This window comes from Dipodomys spectabilis, unplaced genomic scaffold (assembly GCF_019054845.1).
Source record: "Dipodomys spectabilis isolate Male_0828 unplaced genomic scaffold, ASM1905484v1 ptg000671l, whole genome shotgun sequence".
NCBI classification, from domain to species: Eukaryota; Metazoa; Chordata; class Mammalia; order Rodentia; family Heteromyidae; genus Dipodomys; species Dipodomys spectabilis.
The window spans coordinates 275,461-298,674 of NW_024871348.1; the positions used below are offsets into that span (position 1 = coordinate 275,461).

Sequence of the window (23,214 nt, forward strand, 5' to 3'; positions counted from 1 at the left end):
GCTCTGGCTTAAGAAAGCAGGACTATCCAGAGAGAGAAAGCAAACCAATTTTGCTGAACAGGGGAAAGATCCAGGACCAAGGCTTGTGGGGCACAAAACAATGTCCCAGCTCTGCATCTGAGCGGCCCCAGTGGAGGGCAGCGGCCCAGGCTGTGGGCTGTGGTGGGGCAAGGCAGCCTGCAGAGGGGCCTCAGGACCCAGCCGGGGAACTTCCCAGACCCCCTGGCTCTAGCCCCTCCCTTGGACCACTCCACCAGCCCCAATGGCCTAGAGTTGTGAGCCTCCACCACAGTCAGCAGAGCAGGGCTGGAAAGGGCTGACCCCTCAGTCATCTCAGAAACGTCCCTTCCCAGCATCTGCCAGGACTCAGCTAGGCTCTGGGGGAAAGAACAGATGATGGCAGTTTCCTACAAAGAGCTGGGCCAAGGGAGCGGAGCCCTAGCACCTGAGGGCTGTGGCGATGGGCTCGTGGTTGAGCACTCAAAGCCAAGGTCCGTGTTCCGGAGTCTGAAGATCCCATTAGGTGTGCCGGACTCAGGGGCCCAGTCCCTGGCTCAGATGGAAGAAGGCTGCCTAGTGACCTGGTTGGTGTACTGTCCTTGGGGCGGCTTTTCTCAACTGCACAGACAGGGGTGGGGAACCTTGGAGAGCTCCTTTTGGAGAGAACAACTAAGGCTGGGATGACAAGGGCCCAGGGGCGAATTCCATTCTGTTGTCTCCCTGTGGGTCTTGACCTAATAAGAGCTGGAGACACAGCCCTCTGGGTGGCTGGGTGGCTAGGATGCTCTAGGACAGGCCACAGACTCTTCCGGGTCTAAAGGGCCACTGTAAGGCAGCTGGGCCAGAGGTGGTGAATGTCCCCTGAGGCCCGGATTTTACAGGACTATCTCAGCCCCGGAGGCATGAGTTTGCTTGTTGAGGGCAGAGATGACTCTCTTCCAAACAGAACCGGTGGAGCAAATGATAGCTACCTCTATTTTGGCCACATGAAGCGAGTAGAAAGTGGAGAGTGCACTTTACCATGGTGGAGAGAGAGTCCTTCCAACTTGTCCCTCACTCCTCCCCGCAGGTCGGCTCTCAAGGTCAGGAGCAAGGTCACCAGTGTCCCACTGCAGATGTTCGGAATGAGGCTCAGGACTTTTTTTTTTTGAGGGTCAGTCATGGGGCTTGAACTCAGGGCCTGGGCACTGTTTTGCTCAAGGCTAGTGCTCCACCACTTTGAGCCACAGTGCCACTTCTGGCTTTTTCTACTAGTTCTACTGGAGATCAGAGTCTCAGGATTTTTCTGCCCTGGTCTGGCTTCCAGTCAGGTTCCTCAGATCTCAGCCTCCTGATCAGCTAGGATTACAGAACAGCTGTGAGCCACCAGTGCCTGGTGAGCACAAGGACTTTTCTATTTACACTACCGCACAACTTACCTTTCTGTAATGCTTCTTAAAAGATTCTGTCCACAGGATTCTAGGGCTGGGGGCTGCCTCCTGTATTCTCCAGGCATGGGGCTGGGACCCTTTTGGGAGAAACTGGGAAAAGACTTGCATGCAACAGAGGCTCTGCTGACTCGTGCTCAGTGAGGTTCTTGAGTGACAGCATCAGGATCCAAGGAACAAGAACTGAGAGAGACGGGGGGGGGGGGGGTGCGGGCTCACCCAGAGAGGCCCAAGACCTGCAGTGCCTAGCACCGTGTTCAAGGCCAGTCCATTAAGTGGGGGCAACCCACAGCTGTGCTGTTCTCTGGAGTTCCCCAAGACCTCTGGCCTCAGGTGTGGGCCTGGGTGACAACAGTTCACTTACTGCCAGTGCCCTTGTTCCTGGCATAGAAGTAGCTAGCATTCTCCAAGATTGAAGTTCCTTTGCTCTTAATGACCCAAAGATCTCTACTTGGAGTTGGGTCAGAAGCCCTGGGAACGAAGGCATGAACAGGGTCCAAACCTACCCAGCTTTATAGCTTTGTGTTTAGACAGTGATAACAGCCTTTGGGTCAGCGGGCAAGAATCCTGCCTCCGGGAACTACTGGTAAATGAGTAGAAACACACTGGAGGGGCTGGGAAGGTGGCTCAGTGGTAGAGCACTTGCCTTGAGCTGAAGAGCTGAGGGACAGTGCCCAAGCCCCACGACCGGACCTCAAAAAAAAAAAAAAAAAAAAAGAAGAAAAGAAACACACTGGAGGGGCTTTCTGAGCAGCCCAAGATATGAAGTTACTAGTACTTGGAGATTAAGATTGAGAGGCCAGCCAAGGCAGAGGTGCTGTATCTCTGTGGAGGGAGGTCTGATGGCCCACACATGTTATTCCAGCAGCTTTGCTTAACTAAGCTGAAAGTAGGTCAACTGGGTGGGAAGTGAGACCCTATCCCGAAATTAGCCAGTGAAAAACAGGGCTAGAGTTGTGGCTCAGCCTAGTAAGGGCAAGGTCCTGCGTTCAAACCACAGGACCACCAAAAAACAAGAAATAAGAGGCAGGGAGGGGAGCTGGAAAGGTGGCTCAGAGGTCGAGCTCTTGTCCAGCACATTGTCCATTCCTCAGTACCACATACACTGAAAGTGGCACTGTGGCTCAAGTGATAAGAGTCCTAGCCTTGAGCAAAAGAAGCTCAGGGACGGTGCCCAGACCCTGAGTTCAAGTCCCAAGACTGGCAAAAAAAAAAGCAGTTCTATAGGGTTGCTTCTTTCCAAACCAGGCTGCTATTTCTCAAGTGCTGCTTTTTGTTGATGGCTGAGTCAGGATCATAAACTAAAACAGAAAGTTGTATCCTTCAAACAGTCCCGTATACACAGCTAGGTAGATACATACCATTTACCTTGAAGGGAGGTGGGGATGCAGAAATTCTGGCTTACTGCCAAGTACAGTATAATGACAAGAAATACAGTTGCCATTTTCTTTGAAAAACTTTTATTGCGCATGAAACAGACGATTCTCCTTTGTGGTCAGATGTGATAACCCTTTTACGGTTGGTTTGTTTTTACAGTGCTGGAGATTAAACCCAGTGCCTCATGCATTCTAAGCATACATTCTACCACTGAGCTACATCTTCAGCCACTCATTCTATTTTTCTGACTCTTTTCGCTTCCTGCTGCAGTGAAAAATGTCAAGAAAGGGTTAAGAATGATCTATCATTGCTGGTCGGAATCAGCTCGGGGTGGCTCCTGGGTGGAGGCCGCAGATGTCAACTGAGCAGGTTAAGATCCCACAGGACGCTCTGGTCAGCCTGAAACTCGGCCCTCCAGGGGTGTGGAACATGACCTCCAGCTGTACTTGGACTTGCTCAGATGAACTCCCATCATCTTACCTGCGTGTGCACATACCCTCTTCCCTGCCTCCAAGGGAAGGCTTCCTTCTTGGGAACAGCATGTGTATTCCAAACGCAGAAGTCATCTCCCATAGCAAGTCCCCAGGCTATTAAAATCAACTGCAGGGTAGTGGTTACAAACTGGGAGCTTAAAAGAGACCCTGAAGTGCTAGTGCAGTCAGGGTGGAGAGCTGGGGCTGGTCTCGGGCTGGTGGTTTTCTGAGGCCCTTCCTCAGTGGCTTCCCTCCCCCTTCAATGACTGCAGGCAGCAACATCGTGGCTGGCAGGCATTGGCATGTGCTCTGGAGGACATGGTGATGTCCTCGCTGACCAGGACTGGGCAGCTACAAGAGGTGGAAGGAAGGTTTCCTGCTACACAAGGCCACTTGAGGCAGCATACTACAACTGCACCCCTTAGTCACTTTGGAACTGGATTCCTTGTTCGGGGTTAGCCACAGAGATGGACGCGAGCAATGCTGTGGGGCTGGCCGGTGGCATCTGAGAGAAAGGCAGGGTCAGGGAAAAGGCCACTCCGGCAGAGGGTCCTGTCCAAAGTCCAAGTTGACCGGCAGGCTGGGGTGAAGGGTGAAAACCCAGAACATGCTCCCCTCCCACTTGGGGAAAGAACAGAAATGGAGATGCTGCCTGCTCGGAAAACATCCATGCTATGATGGTTGCTAGCGGCACATCTGGATTTCCACCGAAGAGATGGCAGTTTTTAGACAAAGTAGATGGGTTGCTTGCTCTTTTGCGGTTAGATGGATGTTCAAGTTGAGGCACAGTGTGGTTCCTATGGGATGTCCAAGGTCGGCCTGGGACGCTGGCCTGGCCTGTTCTCAGGAACAGCCAGAGGCCCTTTCTCTACACTGGACCTTCCCTGCCAGGGGCAGCAGGGATGCCCCGGGCCTTCTGGATCAGTCTCATCCAGGTGCACTTGGCCCTGCATGTCAATGTGCTGATTCTCTTGGTAGACTTAGCACCTTGGCGCCCGGTGTTCTCAGCCAGTGGCTCCATGAACTGTACATGAAGTAAACGGTTTGGATCGTTGGGCTTATGGAGCGGGATATGACATGCATAGTACTCTGCCAACCCACTCCGTCCCTAGCACAGAGCAGGAAACTGAGGCTGTAGCTGTCCGACTGTCTGTTGGCAACCATCCTAAATCGTAGTCCCAGTGGGGGGGCAGGACATATGTCCCTGTCCTGCTGGACCTCAGGCTGGCTGGGCAAAGGTGCTCTCATCAGCTAGACTGATGGCAGAGGCCTCCCGACTTGGTCTCAGCCAGTTGGACAAGGGCTTACTCCCAAGCTTTCTGTAACCTACGTGTGGAGGGAGATGAAATCCTGGCACCGAAACTGAGGAAAAAATGGGTTCAAAGCCAAGATCCCAACAGGAAGAGACCAGAGCAGCAGCACCTTTACCTCCTGGTCAGGCCTCCCATGGCAGGGAAGTACATGAACAGTGACTATTCTGATGTAGAAGCCCAGTGCATAGCAAGAACAGGGATCTGGGTAGAGCAGGGAGGCAGACAGTTAAAGGAGAGGCCAGAAAAGCTGCAGTTAGGACAGGGAGGGTTCTGAGCTGCTCCCTGATGCCGACCAGGTCAGTAACACGCTGAAGAAGGCTAATAATAAATAGACGCACGTCACGAGCATTCAGTCAGTTTGGGGTCAGACTGCATGGGACGGGGCAGAGATCTCTCTCAATCCTATGCGCAGGTGCCAGGTGGTCAGTGTCTCTAGTAAAGGTACAAAAATGAAGTGGCTTCTTTTCAAGTATTAAAAAAATAAGTTAATTGACCAAAAGGGTCCGAAGTGGCCGAGTGTCTCGCCAGATCGTCAGCTTCGTTTCAAGGTGCAAACGCAGGAAAATGCCAAGGGCGGCCCCCTCCTGCCCCCATGGGTGCTGTGCCAGGACAGTGCCCGTTGATGGGGGTGGGGGGGACACCTCGATGTGTAAGGCCTCCCACGGCCCCCACAAAGTCAGTACTTTCCAGTGTCAAAATGGCTGTGAACTAAAGCAAAACGCAGCAATACACAGGCCTCAGGCCACAGCCAGTGAGAGGCCTGGGCATTTGGCCACTTGTGGGGGGAGGGTCGAATGTATGATGCAGGACTAGGGATAGACCCAGCCCACGTCCTCTTGACTTGCATAATGATCCAGAATGATCCAGACCCTGCCCAGCACTCAGCTTCCCCGTGAGGCTGAGGTGAGCAACACCGCTGTCCTTGCTGTCCACATCTCTCTTGTGTAGGGTGACTTGCCCTTCTTTGGTGGTGCTTCAGGGAGCATGAAGATGACCGCCTGCTCTGTGGTGCTCTGCGTGGTGGTGGAGGCGGCGGCAGCGGCTCTGAGGAGAGGGCGCTGTTTCAGGCTCTTACCACGTGTGCCAGTGGAAGGCAAAGGCTCCAGCAGTGGCAGTCAGGGACCGTGCAGGTGTGCCTCAAACCACCCTGCTCCTCCCCGTGGCGTGGGGGTCCGGTGGCCCCTTCCCAGGGGGTGGAACCGTCCCAGACAAGTCGCCATCCCCCGGGGGTTCTCCTCACTGCGCCCGCGCGCGAGGGTGTCCGGCTTCAAACGCCTGAGAGCGCCGGGCGGTTTACCAGCACACAGCAGGGTCAGGCAATGCCAAATCCACCAACTGCAAGGGCAGGCTGGGCTCAGGACCAGTCCAAGCTGAAGCCCTTGCAAAGCATGGCGGCCTCCAGATCCTTGTCCTCCTCCTTCTCCTGGAGCCGCTGCTCCTCCAACAGGGCCACGAGGGAGTCTCTCTGCTCCACCACCTCCAGCATCTCATTCAGGATCTTCTTCTCCTCCGACAGCTCTTCCTCAGTCTTCAGATGATCTGCCACGTGGCCAAAGGCATGAGTGGTGCCGCTGTGGAGCACTGCTCACCCCACCTCCTCCCCCAGGCCCTGCCCACTCACCTTCCACCGCCATGCGCTCCCTCAGCTCCTGCTGCAGTCGGCTCTGCCGGTCTTCCAGCTCCAGCTCCCGGGCACTGCGGGGAGGGGGACGGGAGGGGAACAGCGGCCGTCACGTGGGGACCAACCTCCTCCCTCTGCGAAGCCACAGGGAACCAGGCTTCCACCCGGCCCTCCCGCAGCCAGGCCCCCAGACTCACAAGACCATCAGCTCCGACTCATAGCGCACCATGGCGTTCTTCTCCTGCACCAGCTTGAACCACTCCTGCATCAGCTTGGGGTCATCCTTCTTACCCATGCCTGCGAGAGAGGGGGTGTGTCGGGCCACGGGACGGCTCCTATGTCCAGCCAGCCGGGAGGGTTCATCACACTGGGGCAAATGTGCAAAGAGAGCCGAGCAAGATGCTGCCGGAACACTTCCAAGCCAGGCCCGAAGTTTGCCTACAGCCTTGGGAAGGGGCAGAGAATGCCAGGCCCCCAAACCATCCCGACCTCAGGCCTCACCAACCCTGCGCTGCCCGTCTGTCCGGTGAGGCCCCGCCCTCACCTCCACTAGGAGACCGTCCTCTCTTCCCAGGCCTCTTCTGTGCAGCAGCTGTCTTTAGAATCTTATACTGCTTTGCTTCCATTTTTTGTTTTCTTTGAACACAGAACCTTGTGCTGGCTAGACAGGCCCTCGACTATTTGAGCTGCATCTCCAGCCCTTTCTGCTTTAATCATTACGAATTTGGGCATTACTGGGGCTTGAACTCAGGGCCTTGCACTTGCTAGGTGAGTGCTCTATCACTGAGCCACACCTCCAGCCCTTCGGGGCTCTGGTTATTTTTGAGATAAGGTCCTGTTTTCTGCCGCGGCAGATTGCAATTCACCTGCTTTAGGCTTCTTGACTTAGAGGAACAGGTGCACGCCACCGTGCTCAGCTCTTGGCTGAGATGGGTCTTGTGAACTTTTCTGCCCAGGCTGGCCTCAAACTATTTTGTCAGTCTCAGTTTCTGGAGTAGCTAGGACTCTAGACCTTGGCCACTGGTATGAACTTTGGACATCTTTTAGGTAGGGTTCTCTTTTCTCTTGCTTGGATGGTTCAGGCTGTACACCCAGCTTTTTATTGGCTCGCTTTTATTGCTTATGTATAGCTTTTTGTCGTTATTGATTAGTCTCCTGAACTTTGCTCCCTGGGCTGAGCTTCAGCCATACTTCTACTGATCTCAGTCTCCTGAGTAGCTAAGATTATAGCAGCCATGAGCTACCAGGCCCTTCTTTGCCTCTTTTTCTTTTTTATTTGGGGGTGGGGTGGGGTGCTGATCCTGGGGTGGGCATTGCTCCTGAGCTCCTTTGCTCAGGGCTATATTGCTCTACCACTTGAGCCACAGCTCCACTTTTGGCTTCTTTTGGTGATCAGTTGGAGATAGGAGTCGCACAGACTTCCCTGGCCGAGCTGGCTTTGAACCGTGACCCTCGGATCTCAGCTTCCTGAGTAGCTAGGATGACAGGTGTGAGCCACTGGGACCTGGCTTGCCTCCCTACCTTGTCACCATGTGTGAGGTCTCCTTGGAGGAAACTGGTATAACAAACAGGACAAGTGCAGATCTATAAGACACATCTAAAGGGCTCTCATCTACTCCAGTCCCGGCAGCTGGCTCTGGGGCAGGCAGTACCTGCTGGTGTGGGCTGCTCTGAATTAATCACAACTAGTCTCCAACAGGAGACTGGGCCCTTGGCTTTGACTGCAGTGGGAGGATACTTTCCAAGGATCAAACCAGCCAAGGAGAGTACATTCCTGCCTCAGAGATCACAGAAGAGGCTCATTCATATTTTTTTTTTCTGTGCTAGTGGTAAAGGAGCTGGATCTCAGGGCTAGGATGCCCTCCCTTGAGCTTTTGCTCAAGGCTAGAGCTCTACCATTTGAGCCAAAGCTCCACTTCTGGTTTTTTTCTGGTTAATTGGAGATCAGAGTGTTATGGACTTTCTTGCCCAGGCTGGCTTTGAACTGTGATCCTCAGATCTCAGCCTCCTGAGTAGGTCAGATTACAGGTGTGAGTCACCAGCACCTGGCTCATGAATATTTTTTGATTACAAACTCTTTTAAGAAATGTCATGTGTGCACACATCAAATGTATGTTGCAGTGCTAGGTCTGGAAACCAGGGCCTCTGGAATGCCAGGCAAGCGCTCCCCACTGAGCTCCACCTCCAGCCCAACATCAACTTTATGCAGAATTTCAGGGTGTCTTAGCACGGGAGTACACTATGTTTTCAGGCAGGTGCCTCTCCTGGGCTTTCCCCTCCCTCCTTCTCAGCTGCACGCTGCATCTCTATCCCGCACCAAACAAAGCAGAAGAGCTGCTGCAGTGTTTTCTGGCACATGCATATCTAAGCCAGGTAGTCCTTAGCTAGTAGCTGCTCTGGAGGCCAAAGGGACTCAGGTCCACACCAGCAGGGTGTGTCTCCTCCGGGCCCAGCTGCAGCCTTTGCTCCTGAGTGTAAGGTCCTGTCCTGCCCCGCAGCCCTGCTTTCTAGATGGAAACTCCTCTCTCCCCAGGCCGTGGAGCCTGCTGCGGCTGCGGTGTGGCCGTCCTGTCTGGGGCCCAAGGTCTCTCCTCACCCAATCCAATAGACTTGGGTCTTTGGCTTTAAAGCAGCCTGCAGCCCGGTTCCACGCATTCCTTCTGGGGCATCTCTGCACAGTGAGCCCGCGTGGCATGCAAACCGCGAGCACGCCGCCGAGTCTCCCACTCCTCCCCTCCCGGCCTCCCCGCACATCAAGACAGGAAAATTCCACCGGTGGGGGACGTCTGGATACCCCTCATGAGCCTCGGTGGAGCCTGTTCACAGCCGATGAGTAAGGGGAGATGGAGGGGTGGGGAGAGCCATGGAGAGCAGGGGTTAGTCATGGCCACACTGCCCTCCCATGCCCACATGCCTTGTCAACGACAATCTCATCACAAGACTTCAAACCAGACAGACTCAAAAAAAACAAAACAAGACACACTCAGCAAGACACAAGGTAGAGAAGTTTGCTTCTAGTGGTTCCCTTGGAAAAGACCTTAGGGGTGTCTGTGTCGACCAGGCTTCCTAAGGACAGTATTCCTTGACTCCAGCAATACAAATGGCTGCCACAAGGGTGGCTCTGGCTCCATGCTCCTGCTCCCCTGTGGTGGGCGGGAGCTCACGGGCCCCAAGGCCCAATGTGGGCAGGGCCGCAGGAGTTTAGTAGCCTCTGGACGCCAGGCTCAACAGCTTCCCTCCGTTCCCAACCATTCCTTAGACAGTCTAAGGGATACTGTGCCTTGTAGGGGCTTGCCACATGTTCGTGACGTTCTCAGAAAGGGCTGTCGTGGGTCAGAGAAGGAAAGAACAACTGGGCTTCGGCTCCCCGTGGGACCTTGGAAGCTACAACCCCGTGAAGCAGTGGGGATGAGGTGGGAAGAGGTTACGTTACCTTCCTGGACACAGCAAGGGCAGAAGGAGAGAGGTCTACGCCGTGGAGTCCCGCCACTGGGCTCAACTTCAAAAAGGACCAAACAAGGAAGAGGAGGAGGAGGAAGAGGAGGAGGAAATGGAGAAAGACAAAAAAAGAAGAGGAAAAAGAGGAGGAGGACGTTGGAGGTGGAGAGGGAAAGGGAGAAAGTGAAATTAAATTAAAAAAAAAAAAAGCAGAGGACAAAAAGCATAAAACGTGAGAAAAGAACAGAGGGAAAGGAATAATACAAGAAATGGAGAAGCAGAAACAGGGGAAACAAAGTCTACAAATGAATCAAGTCCTTTTTTTTCAGCACAGAAACTGAACAAGAGCAAACCTAGGTGCCCGGCCGTGGGGGCTGACGGGGGTGCGTGGCCTCACAAAGGAGTGGGGTTTCCTCCTGGAGGCCCGGCCCTGCCCTTCGCGGTCGCCTTACGGGGAGAGCAGTAATGCTGGGCTGTCACCACACAGCGTCCACTGGGGTCTTGGTCTCAAAGCTCCTGTGGGTCTGCCCATCTCTATGGGATCCACACCACACACACGGCCACGGCCACGGCTGTGGCTAGATGTGGAGGTGGTAACATGGGGTCGCCAGCCAAATCAAACTCAAGTGCTACCCGTGGCCACTGTACCCACGGAAAGGCCTGCAGGGCTGTGATACCCCCGATGCTTTGCGTCCTGAGCCGGGCCAGCTTGGGGGGGGGGGAATGGCGGGGGGAATGGGCACACAGGCACTCCCGCAGACCCCATCACTAGCTCCCTTGTGCCCTGGGCAGCCAACCACCTGCTCTTCTTGCCCTTTCCTGTCTCGGAGGGGTCCAGAGCTATCCAGAGCTGTTACACTGTGGACTGCTGCCAGACCAAGAGGGGGAGCTGGAAGGAGGCAGGATGCAGAGACCTCTTCAGACCCCGGGGAGCCCTGCTGGCCACTCAAAGGAAGAGGGAGAGGAGCAGAGCAAGGGACCATCACAGAACCAGAGGAGCACACACGGGGGACAGTGAAGCCCAAGGAAGGACAGGTCTAGGGAACCATGGAGAAGGGCTGAGGGAGCGGCTCGAGTCAACAAGAGGGCCAAGCAGACAAACCACTGTTGGAGGGGCCACCCTGCATCACGGGGGAGCGAGGGTAAGGACCACTCTCCTTCCTTCAAGCTGTCCTGCACCGCGTGTTTGTGCATGCTGGCACCACCTCACAACCAGAGCCAGAGGCAGTATGTGAAGTGGTGATACCACCAGGCCTCCCAACAGACACAACGGTGACCAGCTGATGTCTGGAGACAGGGGAGAAGATTCTCTTTCCTTAAAGACAACACAAAATAGAACAAAACTCGCTCTGGCTTAGATCTACTCATCCTGGTTTGTTTTTGTTTTTGTCAGTGTGGGACTTGAACTCGGCCTGGGCGCTGTCCCTGAGCTCTTCAGCAGCTCAAGGTGAGCCATCTACCACTTGAGCCGAAGCACCACTCCCGGTTTTCTATTGGTTCATGGGCTTTCCTGCCCTCACTGGCTTTGAACCATGATCCCCAGATCTCAGCCTCCTGAGTAGCTAGGGTTATGGGTGTGAACCACTGGCACAGGGCTGTCAGCCTGTTTTGAAGCATAGAGTCTATGTTAAGGCTCAGAATGCCTAGATAAATCCCTTAACAATGTCAATTAACTGTCTAACACATGAGTAGGCTAGGTTGTGAAAAGAACTGCATACATATTCATCAGCAGGGGAGAATGACACTACACATGCACCACATCTCCAAAATCAAGTAGGTGACATATATTTAAAACATCCTTTGCTTTCTGATACCTCAGACTATAGCTTTAGCCACATTCCTTGTTCACTCTTTCTGAAACAGCACATAACTGGAGATAAAAGACTATTGATGGCTGGGCGCTGGTGGCTTATGCCTGTAATCCTAGCTACTCAGGAGGCTGAGACCTGAACAAGCCCAGGCAAGAAATCCACGAGTCATGCTCCATTTATTCACCAAAAGCTGGAAGTAGAGGTGTGGCTTGAGTGTAGAGCACTAGACTTGAGAACAAAAGCTCAAGGACAGCACCTAAGCCTTGAGTTCATGCCCCAGGCCTGGCACACACTCCACTCCCCCCCCCCCCCAAAAAAAAAGAACACTGACAATAAAAGTTAGGAAATGAGTGGCTCATGCCAGTAATCCTAGCTACTCAGGAGGCTGAGATCTGAGGACCCCAGTTCAAAGGCAGCCTGGGCAGGTGAAGCCGTGAAAGTCTTATCTCCAATAAACCCCCAGAAAACCGGAAGTGGTGCTATGGCTAGTCTTGAGCAAAAGAGCACAAGGGACAGCGCCCAGACCCAGAGTTCCAATGTCATGACCAACTTCCCCAAAATAAAGTTAGCAAATGAAAATAGGAAAAGGGACAGTCTCCGGTGAAATAGTATTTTTTTTAAAAAGGAAAAAGGCAGTAACCTAACAGATGAAAGCAAGAGGCCCAGGCCCAGCCCTGTGGCTACACATGACTTCCACGATGAACGTGCAACTCTCTTAAAAATAGGAAAAACAACCACCAACAGACCCACAACCCTCTTTGATGCTATTTAAAAAGGAAATGGTGTGTGTGAGTGTGTGTGAAATCTGCCAACTAGAAGCAGAAATCATCATTGCATAAGCAAGGTACAGAAATGGGGTGGGTGTGTCGGGGGAAACCAACTGAACAGGGGAAGTTCCAGGCTAGACTAGAAGCAGAAATCACTGCATGAACAAGGCACAGGTCAGAGGCTGCTGGCTACTGGGGTCATAATGTCTTTGCCTTTTATGGAGATGTGAGAAACATGGTCTGCCTCACTGTTAATTTTCTTTTCCACTCTGGTGCTGGGGGTGAACCCAGAGCCTCAGGCCTACCAGGCAAGTGTGCTACCACTGAACTACACACTCTGAGCTTGGGTGCTCACCTGAGACTTAAGACAGAACGTACATTAGTCCTTTTAATATTTAAAAATCTCTAAACCCTAATCGAGAGGCTGAGTGGCAGAGAAGGTTCAAGTGCTGTCCTTACAAGAAAGGCTTTGGAAGTGAAGCGGAGAGACCAAGCCAAAGCCTAGCTCTGCCCTGAGCCCAAAGCCTGGCTCTACCCTTCTAGGACAGCCATTCAGTTCTGCCTGATTATATTTAACCTTCTGACCCTGCACGGTTGCTAATGTCAGAAGCAACTAGATAGACCTTAGAAGGGTCATGGGTTTATTCTAAGCACAAGGTGAGAAACTAATAATTAACGTAAGAAATGTTTACCAAGTATCTGGTACATGTACCATCAGCTCTGTGCATGTATGCTCTCTTCTCTCTCTCTCTCTCATCTTGAACTCAGGGACTCATGCTTGCTAAGCTGATGCTCTACCACTTGAACCATGATTACAGCCCAACTTTTTGTTCATTTAAAAATGAAGTCTTGTATACTTTTCTGCTCAGTTTGGCTTTGAACCACAACTCACTGCCCTCCAGATCTCAGCCTCCTGAGTAGCTAAAATAACAGGTGTGAGCCGCCACGCCATGTTTTTGTTTTCTGCTGAGATTCAGTTTTGTGAATGTTTTTGATCAGGCCTTACATGGCAACCTTCCTGATTTCCTCCTCTCAAAGGGCTCACACCTGTGATCCTTTGTGCCCTCCTCCCTCCCTCCCTCCCTTCCTTTCTTTTCTTTTTATCATAGGTTCTTGCTATGCATGTAGCCCAGGCGGGCCTAGAATTTGCTATCTTACACAGGTTGGTCTTGAATTCATGATCCTCCTGCCTCAGACTACCAAGTGCTAGGATTACAGGCATGCAGCACCCTATCAGGGTCCACTGCCTGGTTGGAAGCAGAAGGTGAAGGCAGCTGCAGCAGGAAAGTACTCTGGCAGGTCATCTGATTCCTGGCCATGAGGGAAGGCGCTGAGAATGAGCCCTGGGGCCCCTAACCCATCTTGGCATTCACTTCTTTAATTACCTAGGCGTCCAGTCCCCCTCTGTTGGACAAAGGGGTCTGTGCCATCGGCTCCTGGCAGACTGTGAGGAGGACCTGTGAAGGAGACGTGCGGACCCAGCGGTCACGGCGTGAAAGGCTGCATTTCCTCACGATACACTGGCTAGGTCCCACATTATCCACAGCACCATGAGGTGAGCCACCATTTGTCCCACATAGTAACAGAAAAATTCCCAAACCAGCTTGCCTGTATTACAGAATAGCCTTTCATAAGCTGCAAATTGGCTCTACCTATCTTCCCTGCTGACAGTTTCATGCACCAAGTCCACAGCTCCAGGGTGAATTCTCCCTTCTCAGCTATACTTCTGGAAAATCCTCCGTCTACCAGGAGATACTCTTTCACTCTGACTTCCCTCTGGCCTGAGAATCATCCTGTCAGGGACAGGAAGGAGGTATATTTATTCGTCTGCTGCATTTTAGAGTTTCACTTTGGTTGGCACATGGTCTGCAGCTCTCACCTCATTTATTTCATGCAATGTATTTACTAAGTGACCCAACACAGGGTCACTTTCTATCCAGTTCCTGTTAAAGACACTACAGCGTTTTTGCCTACTTTTTCCTAAGAAATACCAGGGGCATTACCACTCATCACCTTGTTCAATTTATTAAATTTGCAGAGTAACACGTGTGGTGTAGAAGAGCTTCCTTCCATCTCCTTCTCTCCCTCCCCCCACCTCCTATTTTTGCAGTGCTAGGATTAGAACTCAGGGCCTCATGCATACTAGCCAAATCCATGCTTTCCTCCTCCCCCCCAGCCCAGAGAACTCTTGGTGAGTACAGTGTTAGAAACAGGCTGATTTTCAACAGTTACTGATTTTCAAGTCTGTCTTGTTTTAGTATTATGCAGTCTGACACAAAGCGAAATCTTAGTTGACTAAGCTCATATTCAACAAATCTCACTTTCTAACCCAAGAAGCCTATTTGGTTAATGTCAATGCCTGGCCTTTGCGTGGGCCTAGGGCAACCACAATGCTGGTGGGTTTGCAGTACTGCAGTGTGAGTAACATCATGACAGGGGAGCACTGCCGGTCCAGTAGGCCTGTTCTCCTGAAAACTCAGGGCAGAAGGAATGTCCAGGCTGGGGCCATTGCCTGTCGGCAAAGGAAGGCAACAACGGTAACAACGAGGGTAGAACCGAGGCCCAGTGTCTGTGCAGACAGGTACGCACACACCTCCTCTCTCAGGAGTGTTCTGGGAAATGTGATGTTGGAATCGCGGCCCAGTGTCTGTGCAGACAGGTACGTACACACCTCCTCTCCCAGGGGTGTTCTGGGAAATGTGAGGGTAGAACCCAGGCCTAGTGTTTGTGCAGACAGGTATGCACACACCTCCTCTCCCAGGGGTGTTCTGGGAAATGTGAGGGTAGAACCCAGGCCCAGTGTATGTGCAGACAGGTACGCACACACTTCCTCTCCCAGGAGTGTTCTGGGAAATGTGAAGGCTTTCCAAGTTTCAAGCAAAAACAGAGCTAAGCTAATTCTCAACCTAACAAGACAAGCAAAAACTACTAAAACCAAGTTAAAAGATAAAAATGGCACAGGAAGAGTCCCTCAGGAAGTGGGAAGAGGGCAGGCCTGGCGTAGGCCACTTTCTAGTCCCTCCTGTTACATTTCTAGACCTTTCCTTTTGAGAGATACAAATCAAGGTGGGGAGGGGAGTTCCCCTAGAATTAGAAATCAGGATCTAAGTTTTTCAGAAAAGATGTTTTTGGTTTTTTTTTTTTGTTTGTTTTTGGGTGCTGGTAATAGGGCTTGAATTCGGTGCCTCGGTGTTGTCCCTTACCTTGTTCGCTCAAGGCTGACGCTCTACCACTTGAGCCACAGATCCACCTCCAGTCTTTTGGTGGTTAATTGGAGATAATGGTCTCACAGACTTTCATGCATGGGCTGGTTTTGAACCGTGATCTTCCAATCTCAGCCTCCTGAGTAGCTAGGATTATATGCGTGAGCCACCAGCATCTGGTGATCTCTTCTTTTTCTTGAATGCTGGGCATTGAACTCAGGGCTTTTTGTATGCTTAGCACACACTCTACCAACTGAGCTACACTCCCATCCTCAAAGGGACTTTTAATTTAGGCCTGGAGCCTTTCAATAGTTATCTACGTCACTTCAAGACCCTGCTGAGGCCTTCTAGTGGACTGGAAGAGCACTGGGTAGGGACCAGGGTCTGGTCCTCTTGGGGAAACCTGATTCCTAGAACTCTAGGAATCTAGAGCTGAATTGTAGACCAATTGTGGTGAGTGCTGTCAGTGAGAAATAAGATTTCTGCTGCTGACTTAGGGAGGCAGGAAGAGAAGAAACAACAAGTTTTAAGTTTCAGATTTTCAAAAACTGAATTGCCTTCCTCCAACGAGTATTACCATGTGCCCCAAGAAGGAAACACCAGGTTCTAACTGTGGCGTTTCTCTCTTCCTCTTGGGGCCTGGCGATGTGTGCTTGGTGCCTCAAGTGCACCAGAGGCTTCCTTCAGAAAGGGATGTTTCTTCCACTCTTGGCTAGGAGCACAGCAGGTCTCTGTGGGCAGAGCCCTCGGGGGCCTGGCCACGGAGCACACAGGGCAGCGGGAAGGAGGCAGTGGTGTGAGTCAAGCAGCAGTTACCAGGTATCCACTCCACAGAGATGCGTTCTACAAACTGGAAGAAACAGCCTCTTTCTTCTATGTCATTCCCCCCTGGAATCTTTTGACAACGTAAATCCAAAAGACTAGAATTTGGAGTCACAGAAACGAAAACAGCCCGCTGCCATTTTCTCACTTGAAGGGTAGAGTACAGAGAGCAGACAACACATACACAAGACTATCCATTGGGCAAAAGCCAGCATCTCAAGCTGGGAAGGCTGAGTGACAGAACACATAAAGGAGGAGGCCGGGGCAGCTCCTTCCCTGAGTTTCTGGATGTAAAAAAGTCTTTTTACACCTTGAGATAAACGTCCCTAGGCAGTGTTAGGAGGGGGCGGGAGGAGAGAGTCAGGAAATGAGGCAGGTGGGATGTGTTAACCGGGTGGAAGCACCAGCCCTTTTTCCGTGTCAGTGGCCGCAACGGGCGCCCCAACATTCCTGAAGCTTGGGATGCTGAGGGAGTCTGCAGCCAGGTGGGACTCCTGGGAGCAGAGACCACGCCACGCCCTTGCTGACTGGTGGAGGTAACTGAGCGTATGGCACCGTGCTAGCAGGAGTCAGAATTAGGGCCTTTTTGTTTTGTGCTGTTAGGGATGAGACCCAGGGTCTCATATGCACTCAGCAATCCCTCTACCACTACTGCCTTGCCCTGGCTTCTATCTATCTATTTATCTATCATCTATCTTCTAAAAAGGATGGGCTAAACAAATGGGGCAGGATATTGTCTTTATTAGCTCTGTTTTCAGGAGACTTGGAGTCCCCAGTATGCCCAGTCACAAGCAGGAGCCAGAACCCATGCCTACCCTGGGCACCAGAGCTGGGCATTCCTTTTGCTGTCAGGCAGCCTTCCGTGGGGAGGCTGTCCAAGGTCTGGGCGTGAGACCTGGACTGGCCAGTTCTCTAAGGCAGGGGTATGGGCATTCTTCCTGCGGAGGGCTGTTTATTATTATTATTATTTTTTTTTTTTTGTCGGTCATGGGGCCTGAACTCTGGGCCTGGGTGCTGTCCCTCAGCTCTTCAGCTCAAGGCTAGCGCCCTACCACTTGAGCCAAAGCGCCACTTCCAGCTTTTTCTGCTTATGTGGTGCTGAGGAATCGAACCCAGGGCCTCATGCATGCAAGGCAAGTGCTCTACCACTGAGCCACCTTCCCAGCCCCCGGAGGGCTGTTTATAACCTCAATTGTCAGTAGGGGCAGAGGGGCCCCAGGGAGCCCGGGGAGAGCTAATGAAGGCACATGTGTACCTTGTGGGGCCCCACGTGGTTTTGGGGGACTCCCACCTGCACTAGCACAACAGCAGGCCCTTGTTTCCTTTTCTTTTTGGTTGGTTGTGGGGCTTGAACTCAGGACCTCGGTGCTGTCCTTGAGCTTTTCTGCTCATGAGTCACAGCAGCACTTCCGGTTTCCTGGTGGTTAACTGGAGGTGGGAGTCTCACGGACTTTCCTGCTGGCTTTGAACTGTGATCCTCAGATCTCAGCCTCCTGAGTAGCTAGGATGACAGGTGTGAGCCACCAGTGCCCAGCTGCTAAACTTCTTTTTAGCTGGAGTTCCCGGCCTTCGAGGTACCATCAGCTGGGTCTCCTGACACTGGGGGGGGGGGGGGGGGGGGGGCGCCCAGGCCTCACCTACGGAGTTCTGAGAGGGGCCTGAGACTCTGCCTGTGTAACAGTGAGGCAGCAGCTGCTGCTGCTGCTGGCTTAGAGCCCATAGGTGGAAAACCACTACCGTGGCTTCTCCTACCTTCCCTGACAAGTACAAGCTGAGTTCTGGACATGCGTGGAGGAGGAAGGGACTTCTCCCAACTTCGCCACACGCTCGTGAACTGGGCAGAATCACACTAGTGAAGCTACCCACGTGCACCGGGACTTGAAGGAAATCCGAGTGCTCCTTCACATGTGAAATGGCCCAGGCCAAGCTCTCCCCTGCCCCCACCCTTATCCGTGTGGTGGTACCAGGCCCTGTGTATGCCAAGCACATGCTCTACCACTCGCCTCGCCACCACCACATGCCCGCTTACTAAGTGGCTGACAGTGAGCCTCCTAGTCACTATGAGAGCTACACGGTGTGAGGGCTGAGACTCGAGACACAAGTCAGGCAGACTGGAGCGGGTAGATGCTGCCGCCCGAATGCCAGCAGTAAGGGGACCAGGACGCAAGGCTGATGAGGAAAATCTCGAAGCAGCAGCAGCTTTACAGAAACTTTTTCTTTTTTTGGTGGTACTGAGGTTTGATCTCAGGGCTGCATGCTCACTAGCCAGGTGCTCTACCACTTGAGTCACACCTCCGGCCTCTAAAAGCTATCTAGAGCATACATGAGATCTGACATGCTGCTCCTTTCTTGTCTGTGTGCTTTTGCTTGCAGTGCTAGAGGTGGAACCCAGGGCCTGATGCATGCTAGGCAGGTGCTTTACCACTGAGGATGGAAAAGGGTTTGTGCTGTTGCAGTTTGGTTATCAGGCTGGCTTCTTGCTCCCTTTTGTGAGCAAGGCCTGGGGAGGGCAGAGGGGAAGAGGGTTGCAGGGTTAGTGCAACAGACGCTGCTATACATACCACCCAGGTGCAAGTCGATGAGGCCACTGTAATAAGACTCTCCCCAATAGTCTACAACAAGGAATCGGTGAAGAAAGTTACTCGGTTAGATGACCCTGCGTCCCCATGCCCGAAGCCACCAGGGAAGCGCGAGAGAGGCGTACAGGTCAGTGCGGGGGTGAGCAGGGCCGGCTGGGGAGCATGCGATCGCATGCACGCGTGCAGGCAACCTCGGTCCCGCGTGGTGTGTGTGTGGGGGGTGACTGGACACCAGCGGGCGAGCTGATGGCCAGTGCCAGTGCCTCCTGGGCAGGAACTCCAGTCTCAATACTAGAAATATCTGCAAGCCTAAGTCGCTTTGAACACAGCCAGGGAGCTCCAGACAACTGTGTACGTGACCCCCACGGGGCGGAACTGCACACGCCTTCAGAAAGCTTCTTTGGCAGATAAGCTTCTTCTGAGGTGTGAGCTCCTGGCTTCAGCCAGCAGTTCTCCTTAGACACAGGCAACGTCCTCACCCGCCTGCCCCACCCTCTGCCCTGAGGCCTGTGGCCATAGGCACTCTGAGCGTTGTAGCTCCTCTGGCTGCTCCGGGAGGGAGCGATCTCACACCTGAAGTCTGGGCCTGCAAGGGCTGGCCTTGAGCAGGTCCTCCTCTTCCAGAGCACATGCAGACTCAGCTGTGTCACCCTTCTTCTAGACCTGCAATCTGGGTGCTGGTTCTGGAAGCCCTCCTCAGAGTCTCCCCTTCAACCATGGACACTTCAGAAAGCTGAATGCCATACCGCATGGCTTCCAGTCCATGTTGAAGGCCAGTTCATCCAGTGAGCCTAAGTCTGAATCAGGATTCCAGAAGCAAAGAAGCTCCCGTATGTTCTAGGACCAGAAATCTGCTAAGTCTTGATCTCACCCTAGGCTCAAAGGCTCTGAAGTTAATCCTTGTGAGGGATACAGAGCAGCTTCTGAAAAGAGAGGCCAACTGGTGGTAGGCCTGTATCAGACTGTTCTCTGGAAGGGAAACTTGTCTAACAAAGTCTGATTTCCCCAGAGGGCAGATTGTCAAGTGAGATGTCAGGTTCCAACTGGCTTTTTTGTGGCTCTCAGCTGAAGGCTCAGCTGCAAGTTCCGTCCTAATGGTCCAGTTAGGCACAGGGAGGCTACCCAGAGAAAGGGGATGCAGAAGTAGAGAGAAAGGAGTGATCAGTTCACCCACCGAACTTCAAAGAAGGTCTCTACCAGGGAGGAGAAGGGTCACTGGGGACTGATACTCCATTACCATTTTTTTCCCCTGTCGGTCATAGGGCTTGAACTCAGGGCCTGGGCGCCGTCCCTGAGCATTTTTGCTCAAGGCTTGCACTTTTTTTTTTTTTTTTTTTTTTTTGGGTCCGGTTGTGGGGCCTGAACTCTGGGCCTGGGCGCTGTCCCTCAGCTCTTCAGCTCAAGGCTAGCATTCTACCACATGAGCCACAGCGCCACTTCAGGCTTTTTTCTTATGTGGTGCTGAGGATTCGAACCCAGGGCCTCAGGCATGCAAGGCAAGCGCTCTACCACTGAGCCATCTTCCCAGCCCCAAGGCTTGCACTTTATCTCTTGAGCTACAGCTCCACTTCTAGTTTTCTGGTGCTTAATTGGAGATAAGAGTCTCAGGGACTTTTCTGCCCGGGCTGGCTTTGAACCTGGATCCTCAGATCTCAGCTTCCTGAGTAGCTAGGATTATAGGCATGAGCCACGGGCGCCTGGCACTCAATATGTCTTGGAAATTGTGTATTAAGGTACGAAAATGAAAATAATGGATCTTGAAATAAATTCTTGTAGTAGAAGGCACTACATAGGATTTTCTGAATGCATCGTGGGAAAAATTCCCAACAGAACTCCCAAAGCTCACTTTACAAACTGAACAGATTTGCCTTTGGTTGAAAAGTCTTTATGACGCCTCACCTATAGATAGCGTTGGAGCAGAGCTGGATTTTAAGCTTCTATGGAGCCTAGAATTTGTCAAAGAGCATTCCAAGTGCCTCCCAAGTACCTGACTTGTTAAATACTTAAGTAAGACACACTATGCTCAAGTGCTTTATACAGCAGCTTTTAGCCCACTAAGAACCATCAGTGCATGGATTTGTGCTGCTGACTCAACCTGCTTTTCTGGGACCCCCAGAAGGACACTTCTTCTGCACTCTGTGTACAAGTATCTGAACTCCTTGTAACTGTCCCAGTGAAGAGGAAGGAGGAGAATTAGTTATGTCCTGGCCAGCAAGGGCGGTGCTCACGGCCCCACTGTGTGGGCCCATGGAGGAGGGCTGGCCTCACAGCAAGCTGCAGGTCCCCTTCCGGTGGGCAGCGCAGCGCCTTTCCAACCACAGCTCCTCACCACTCCACCGCACCGCTGGGTTTTCTGCTTATGTGTATTTGGTAGCTTCTTATCTGGGATTGGTTTTCTATAGAGAATATGAACTGCTACTAGGCTTGTCAGTGATAGAAAAAAATGCTACTGTTCTATTTTTGAGCTTTCGGTCTCGATACTGTGCAGGTGTTCTGAGATTTCCAGGTGAGCTGCTGAACAAGGCATTTGCAGCAAGTACCTGCACTCACCAGTCAGTCTCTCACGGCGTTGGGAATGCTTGCAGCTCCTGGATGGAATCTGTGCTTTCAAGTTGTTGCTGTGTATGTGTGCACACGTGTGTGCATGTTTTAAAACATTTTAGAGTAATTCTTTTGCATTTAAAACTTGAACTTGCAATCTGGCACAAAGGGCTGTCTGCTGCTAAAAGCATGTTTGAAATCACTGACTTACATAAAATTCAGGTTGTACACGTTTATGAAAATCCAATTGTCTTAACCTCTTTTTCTTTTGTCTGTCGTGGGGCTTGAACCCTGGGCCTGGGCTCTGTCCCTGAGCTCTTCAGCTCAAGGTGGAGTGCTCTACCACTTGAGCCACAGCACCACTTCCTCTCCCCACTCAACTCATTTTGAGGTTCTGGGTATGGCAGTCAGGTCCTTGCCCATGGCTAGGCAAGTACTAAACCAGTGAACTGCATATGCAGGCCCTCCTCTGCCTATCTTTAGTGGTGTTATTCTCTGGCCTGTGGGCCACAGCTGGAGTAATGTACCTATCAGAGAAATGTCTTAGCACAAATGGAGACTGCAGCTGCAGGAAGCTGAGTGCTTCCCACAAACCACAACACAGATGGCCAAGAACCTGGGTGGGGGGCAGAGCTCCCTCCAGAGCCTGAGTGAAGGGAAAACTCTCCTCTGTGACTACAAATGCAGAGGGACACAGCTGTGGAGTACTTCTGATGGGTGTTGTGGGATAAAGCCATCACTTTCCGTGACAGTTCAAGTATCTGCAGAAAGGGTGCGATGGGTCCAGACTCTTCCTGGGGTCTTCTGCAGAAGAGAAAAACCAAGGAGGGCAGAGCCCTGTGGTCCACTCTCACTGGGAGCTGTCTCTCGTGCCAGGGCTCAAGCTGAACTGAAGTGGCTGCTTGGAGCATGCAAGGCAGGGAAAGGAGCCTGCTTGCTGAAGATGTCACAGGCGCGTCGGGACGCCTGGGACCCTTCGAGGCGGGCTGGCTCTCCACACTCAGGGTAGGAGCCAGTGCCTGACTCACAGCCGCACTCTCTGGCCTTCTTGGCATGGGGGGCTCTATTTAGCTGGCTGAAATGTTTACATTTCCTTTGACGGCCCAGCATCAGGTGAGGCTCAAAACCAAGAACTTCTACACCCTTACCTTCCTCCCCCGGCCCATTTCTTCACCTGAAGGTCATCCTGCGCTGGTCAGCTGTGATTTCTGGGCTGCTTTTATACCTGGCCATTGCTCCTTACCACACAAACTAGCACTGCAGCACCAGAGAATCCGTCTCAACACCAAGCCCACACCATGAAGTCAGCAAGGCCACATAACAGTGGCTACCCCGGCCTGGGCGGCCTCTTACCAGGTTTTCTCCAGTCCTACATACAGCCTGCCTGCTAGGAGGTATGCCATGCTGGAAGGAAGTGGTGAGAGGTCTTCCTTCTCCCTAGCCTCAAGACAGCAACAGGCTGCGTTTTCTGCAGAGAGACAGGGGTTCCCCATGCAGAGACTCGATAACACAGAATTCTCAAGAAAGCAGAGGTCAGTCACTTCATGCCTGATCTGGGTTGGCCCAGTGGCTGAAGGTCCTGAACCAACAGGGCTTCTTGGGCCGGGCCCAGTGATGGCTCAGGGCATCCTTGCTTTCTCTGCCGAGCCTGGGAGTCCCGTGATCCTCACAGCCACTTCTCACTGTCTATGCCACACTGGCTGACCAAAGTCTTCTCCCAGCCTCTCCCACCCTCCCCCTTAGTCCAGCTTTTAATGGCCACAGAGCCTGGGTTCGCTTGGAATGCGATGTGAGTGCTGAGGGCCACAGCCCCATCTGAAGGAGATGGTATGGGCTTTGTAG

The 23,214-nt window shown here is 52.5% G+C and overlaps 1 protein-coding gene across 1 annotated transcript in view; it reads right to left on the reverse strand.

Annotated features, from left to right (window-relative positions):
* Positions 1 to 5,944: 5,944 nt before the first annotated feature.
* The window catches only part of Mical3 (microtubule associated monooxygenase, calponin and LIM domain containing 3), a 145,992-nt gene continuing 128,722 nt past the window's right edge, over positions 5,945 to 23,214 (reverse strand). Inside the window, exons 32-35 of the mRNA XM_042672120.1 lie at positions 18,814 to 18,864; positions 6,409 to 6,508; positions 6,212 to 6,285; positions 5,945 to 6,129 (exon numbers count right to left, since the gene is read on the reverse strand). Of these exons, the coding sequence (XP_042528054.1) occupies positions 5,945 to 6,129; positions 6,212 to 6,285; positions 6,409 to 6,508; positions 18,814 to 18,864 (410 nt within the window). The remainder of the gene's footprint in view (positions 6,130 to 6,211; positions 6,286 to 6,408; positions 6,509 to 18,813; positions 18,865 to 23,214) is intronic.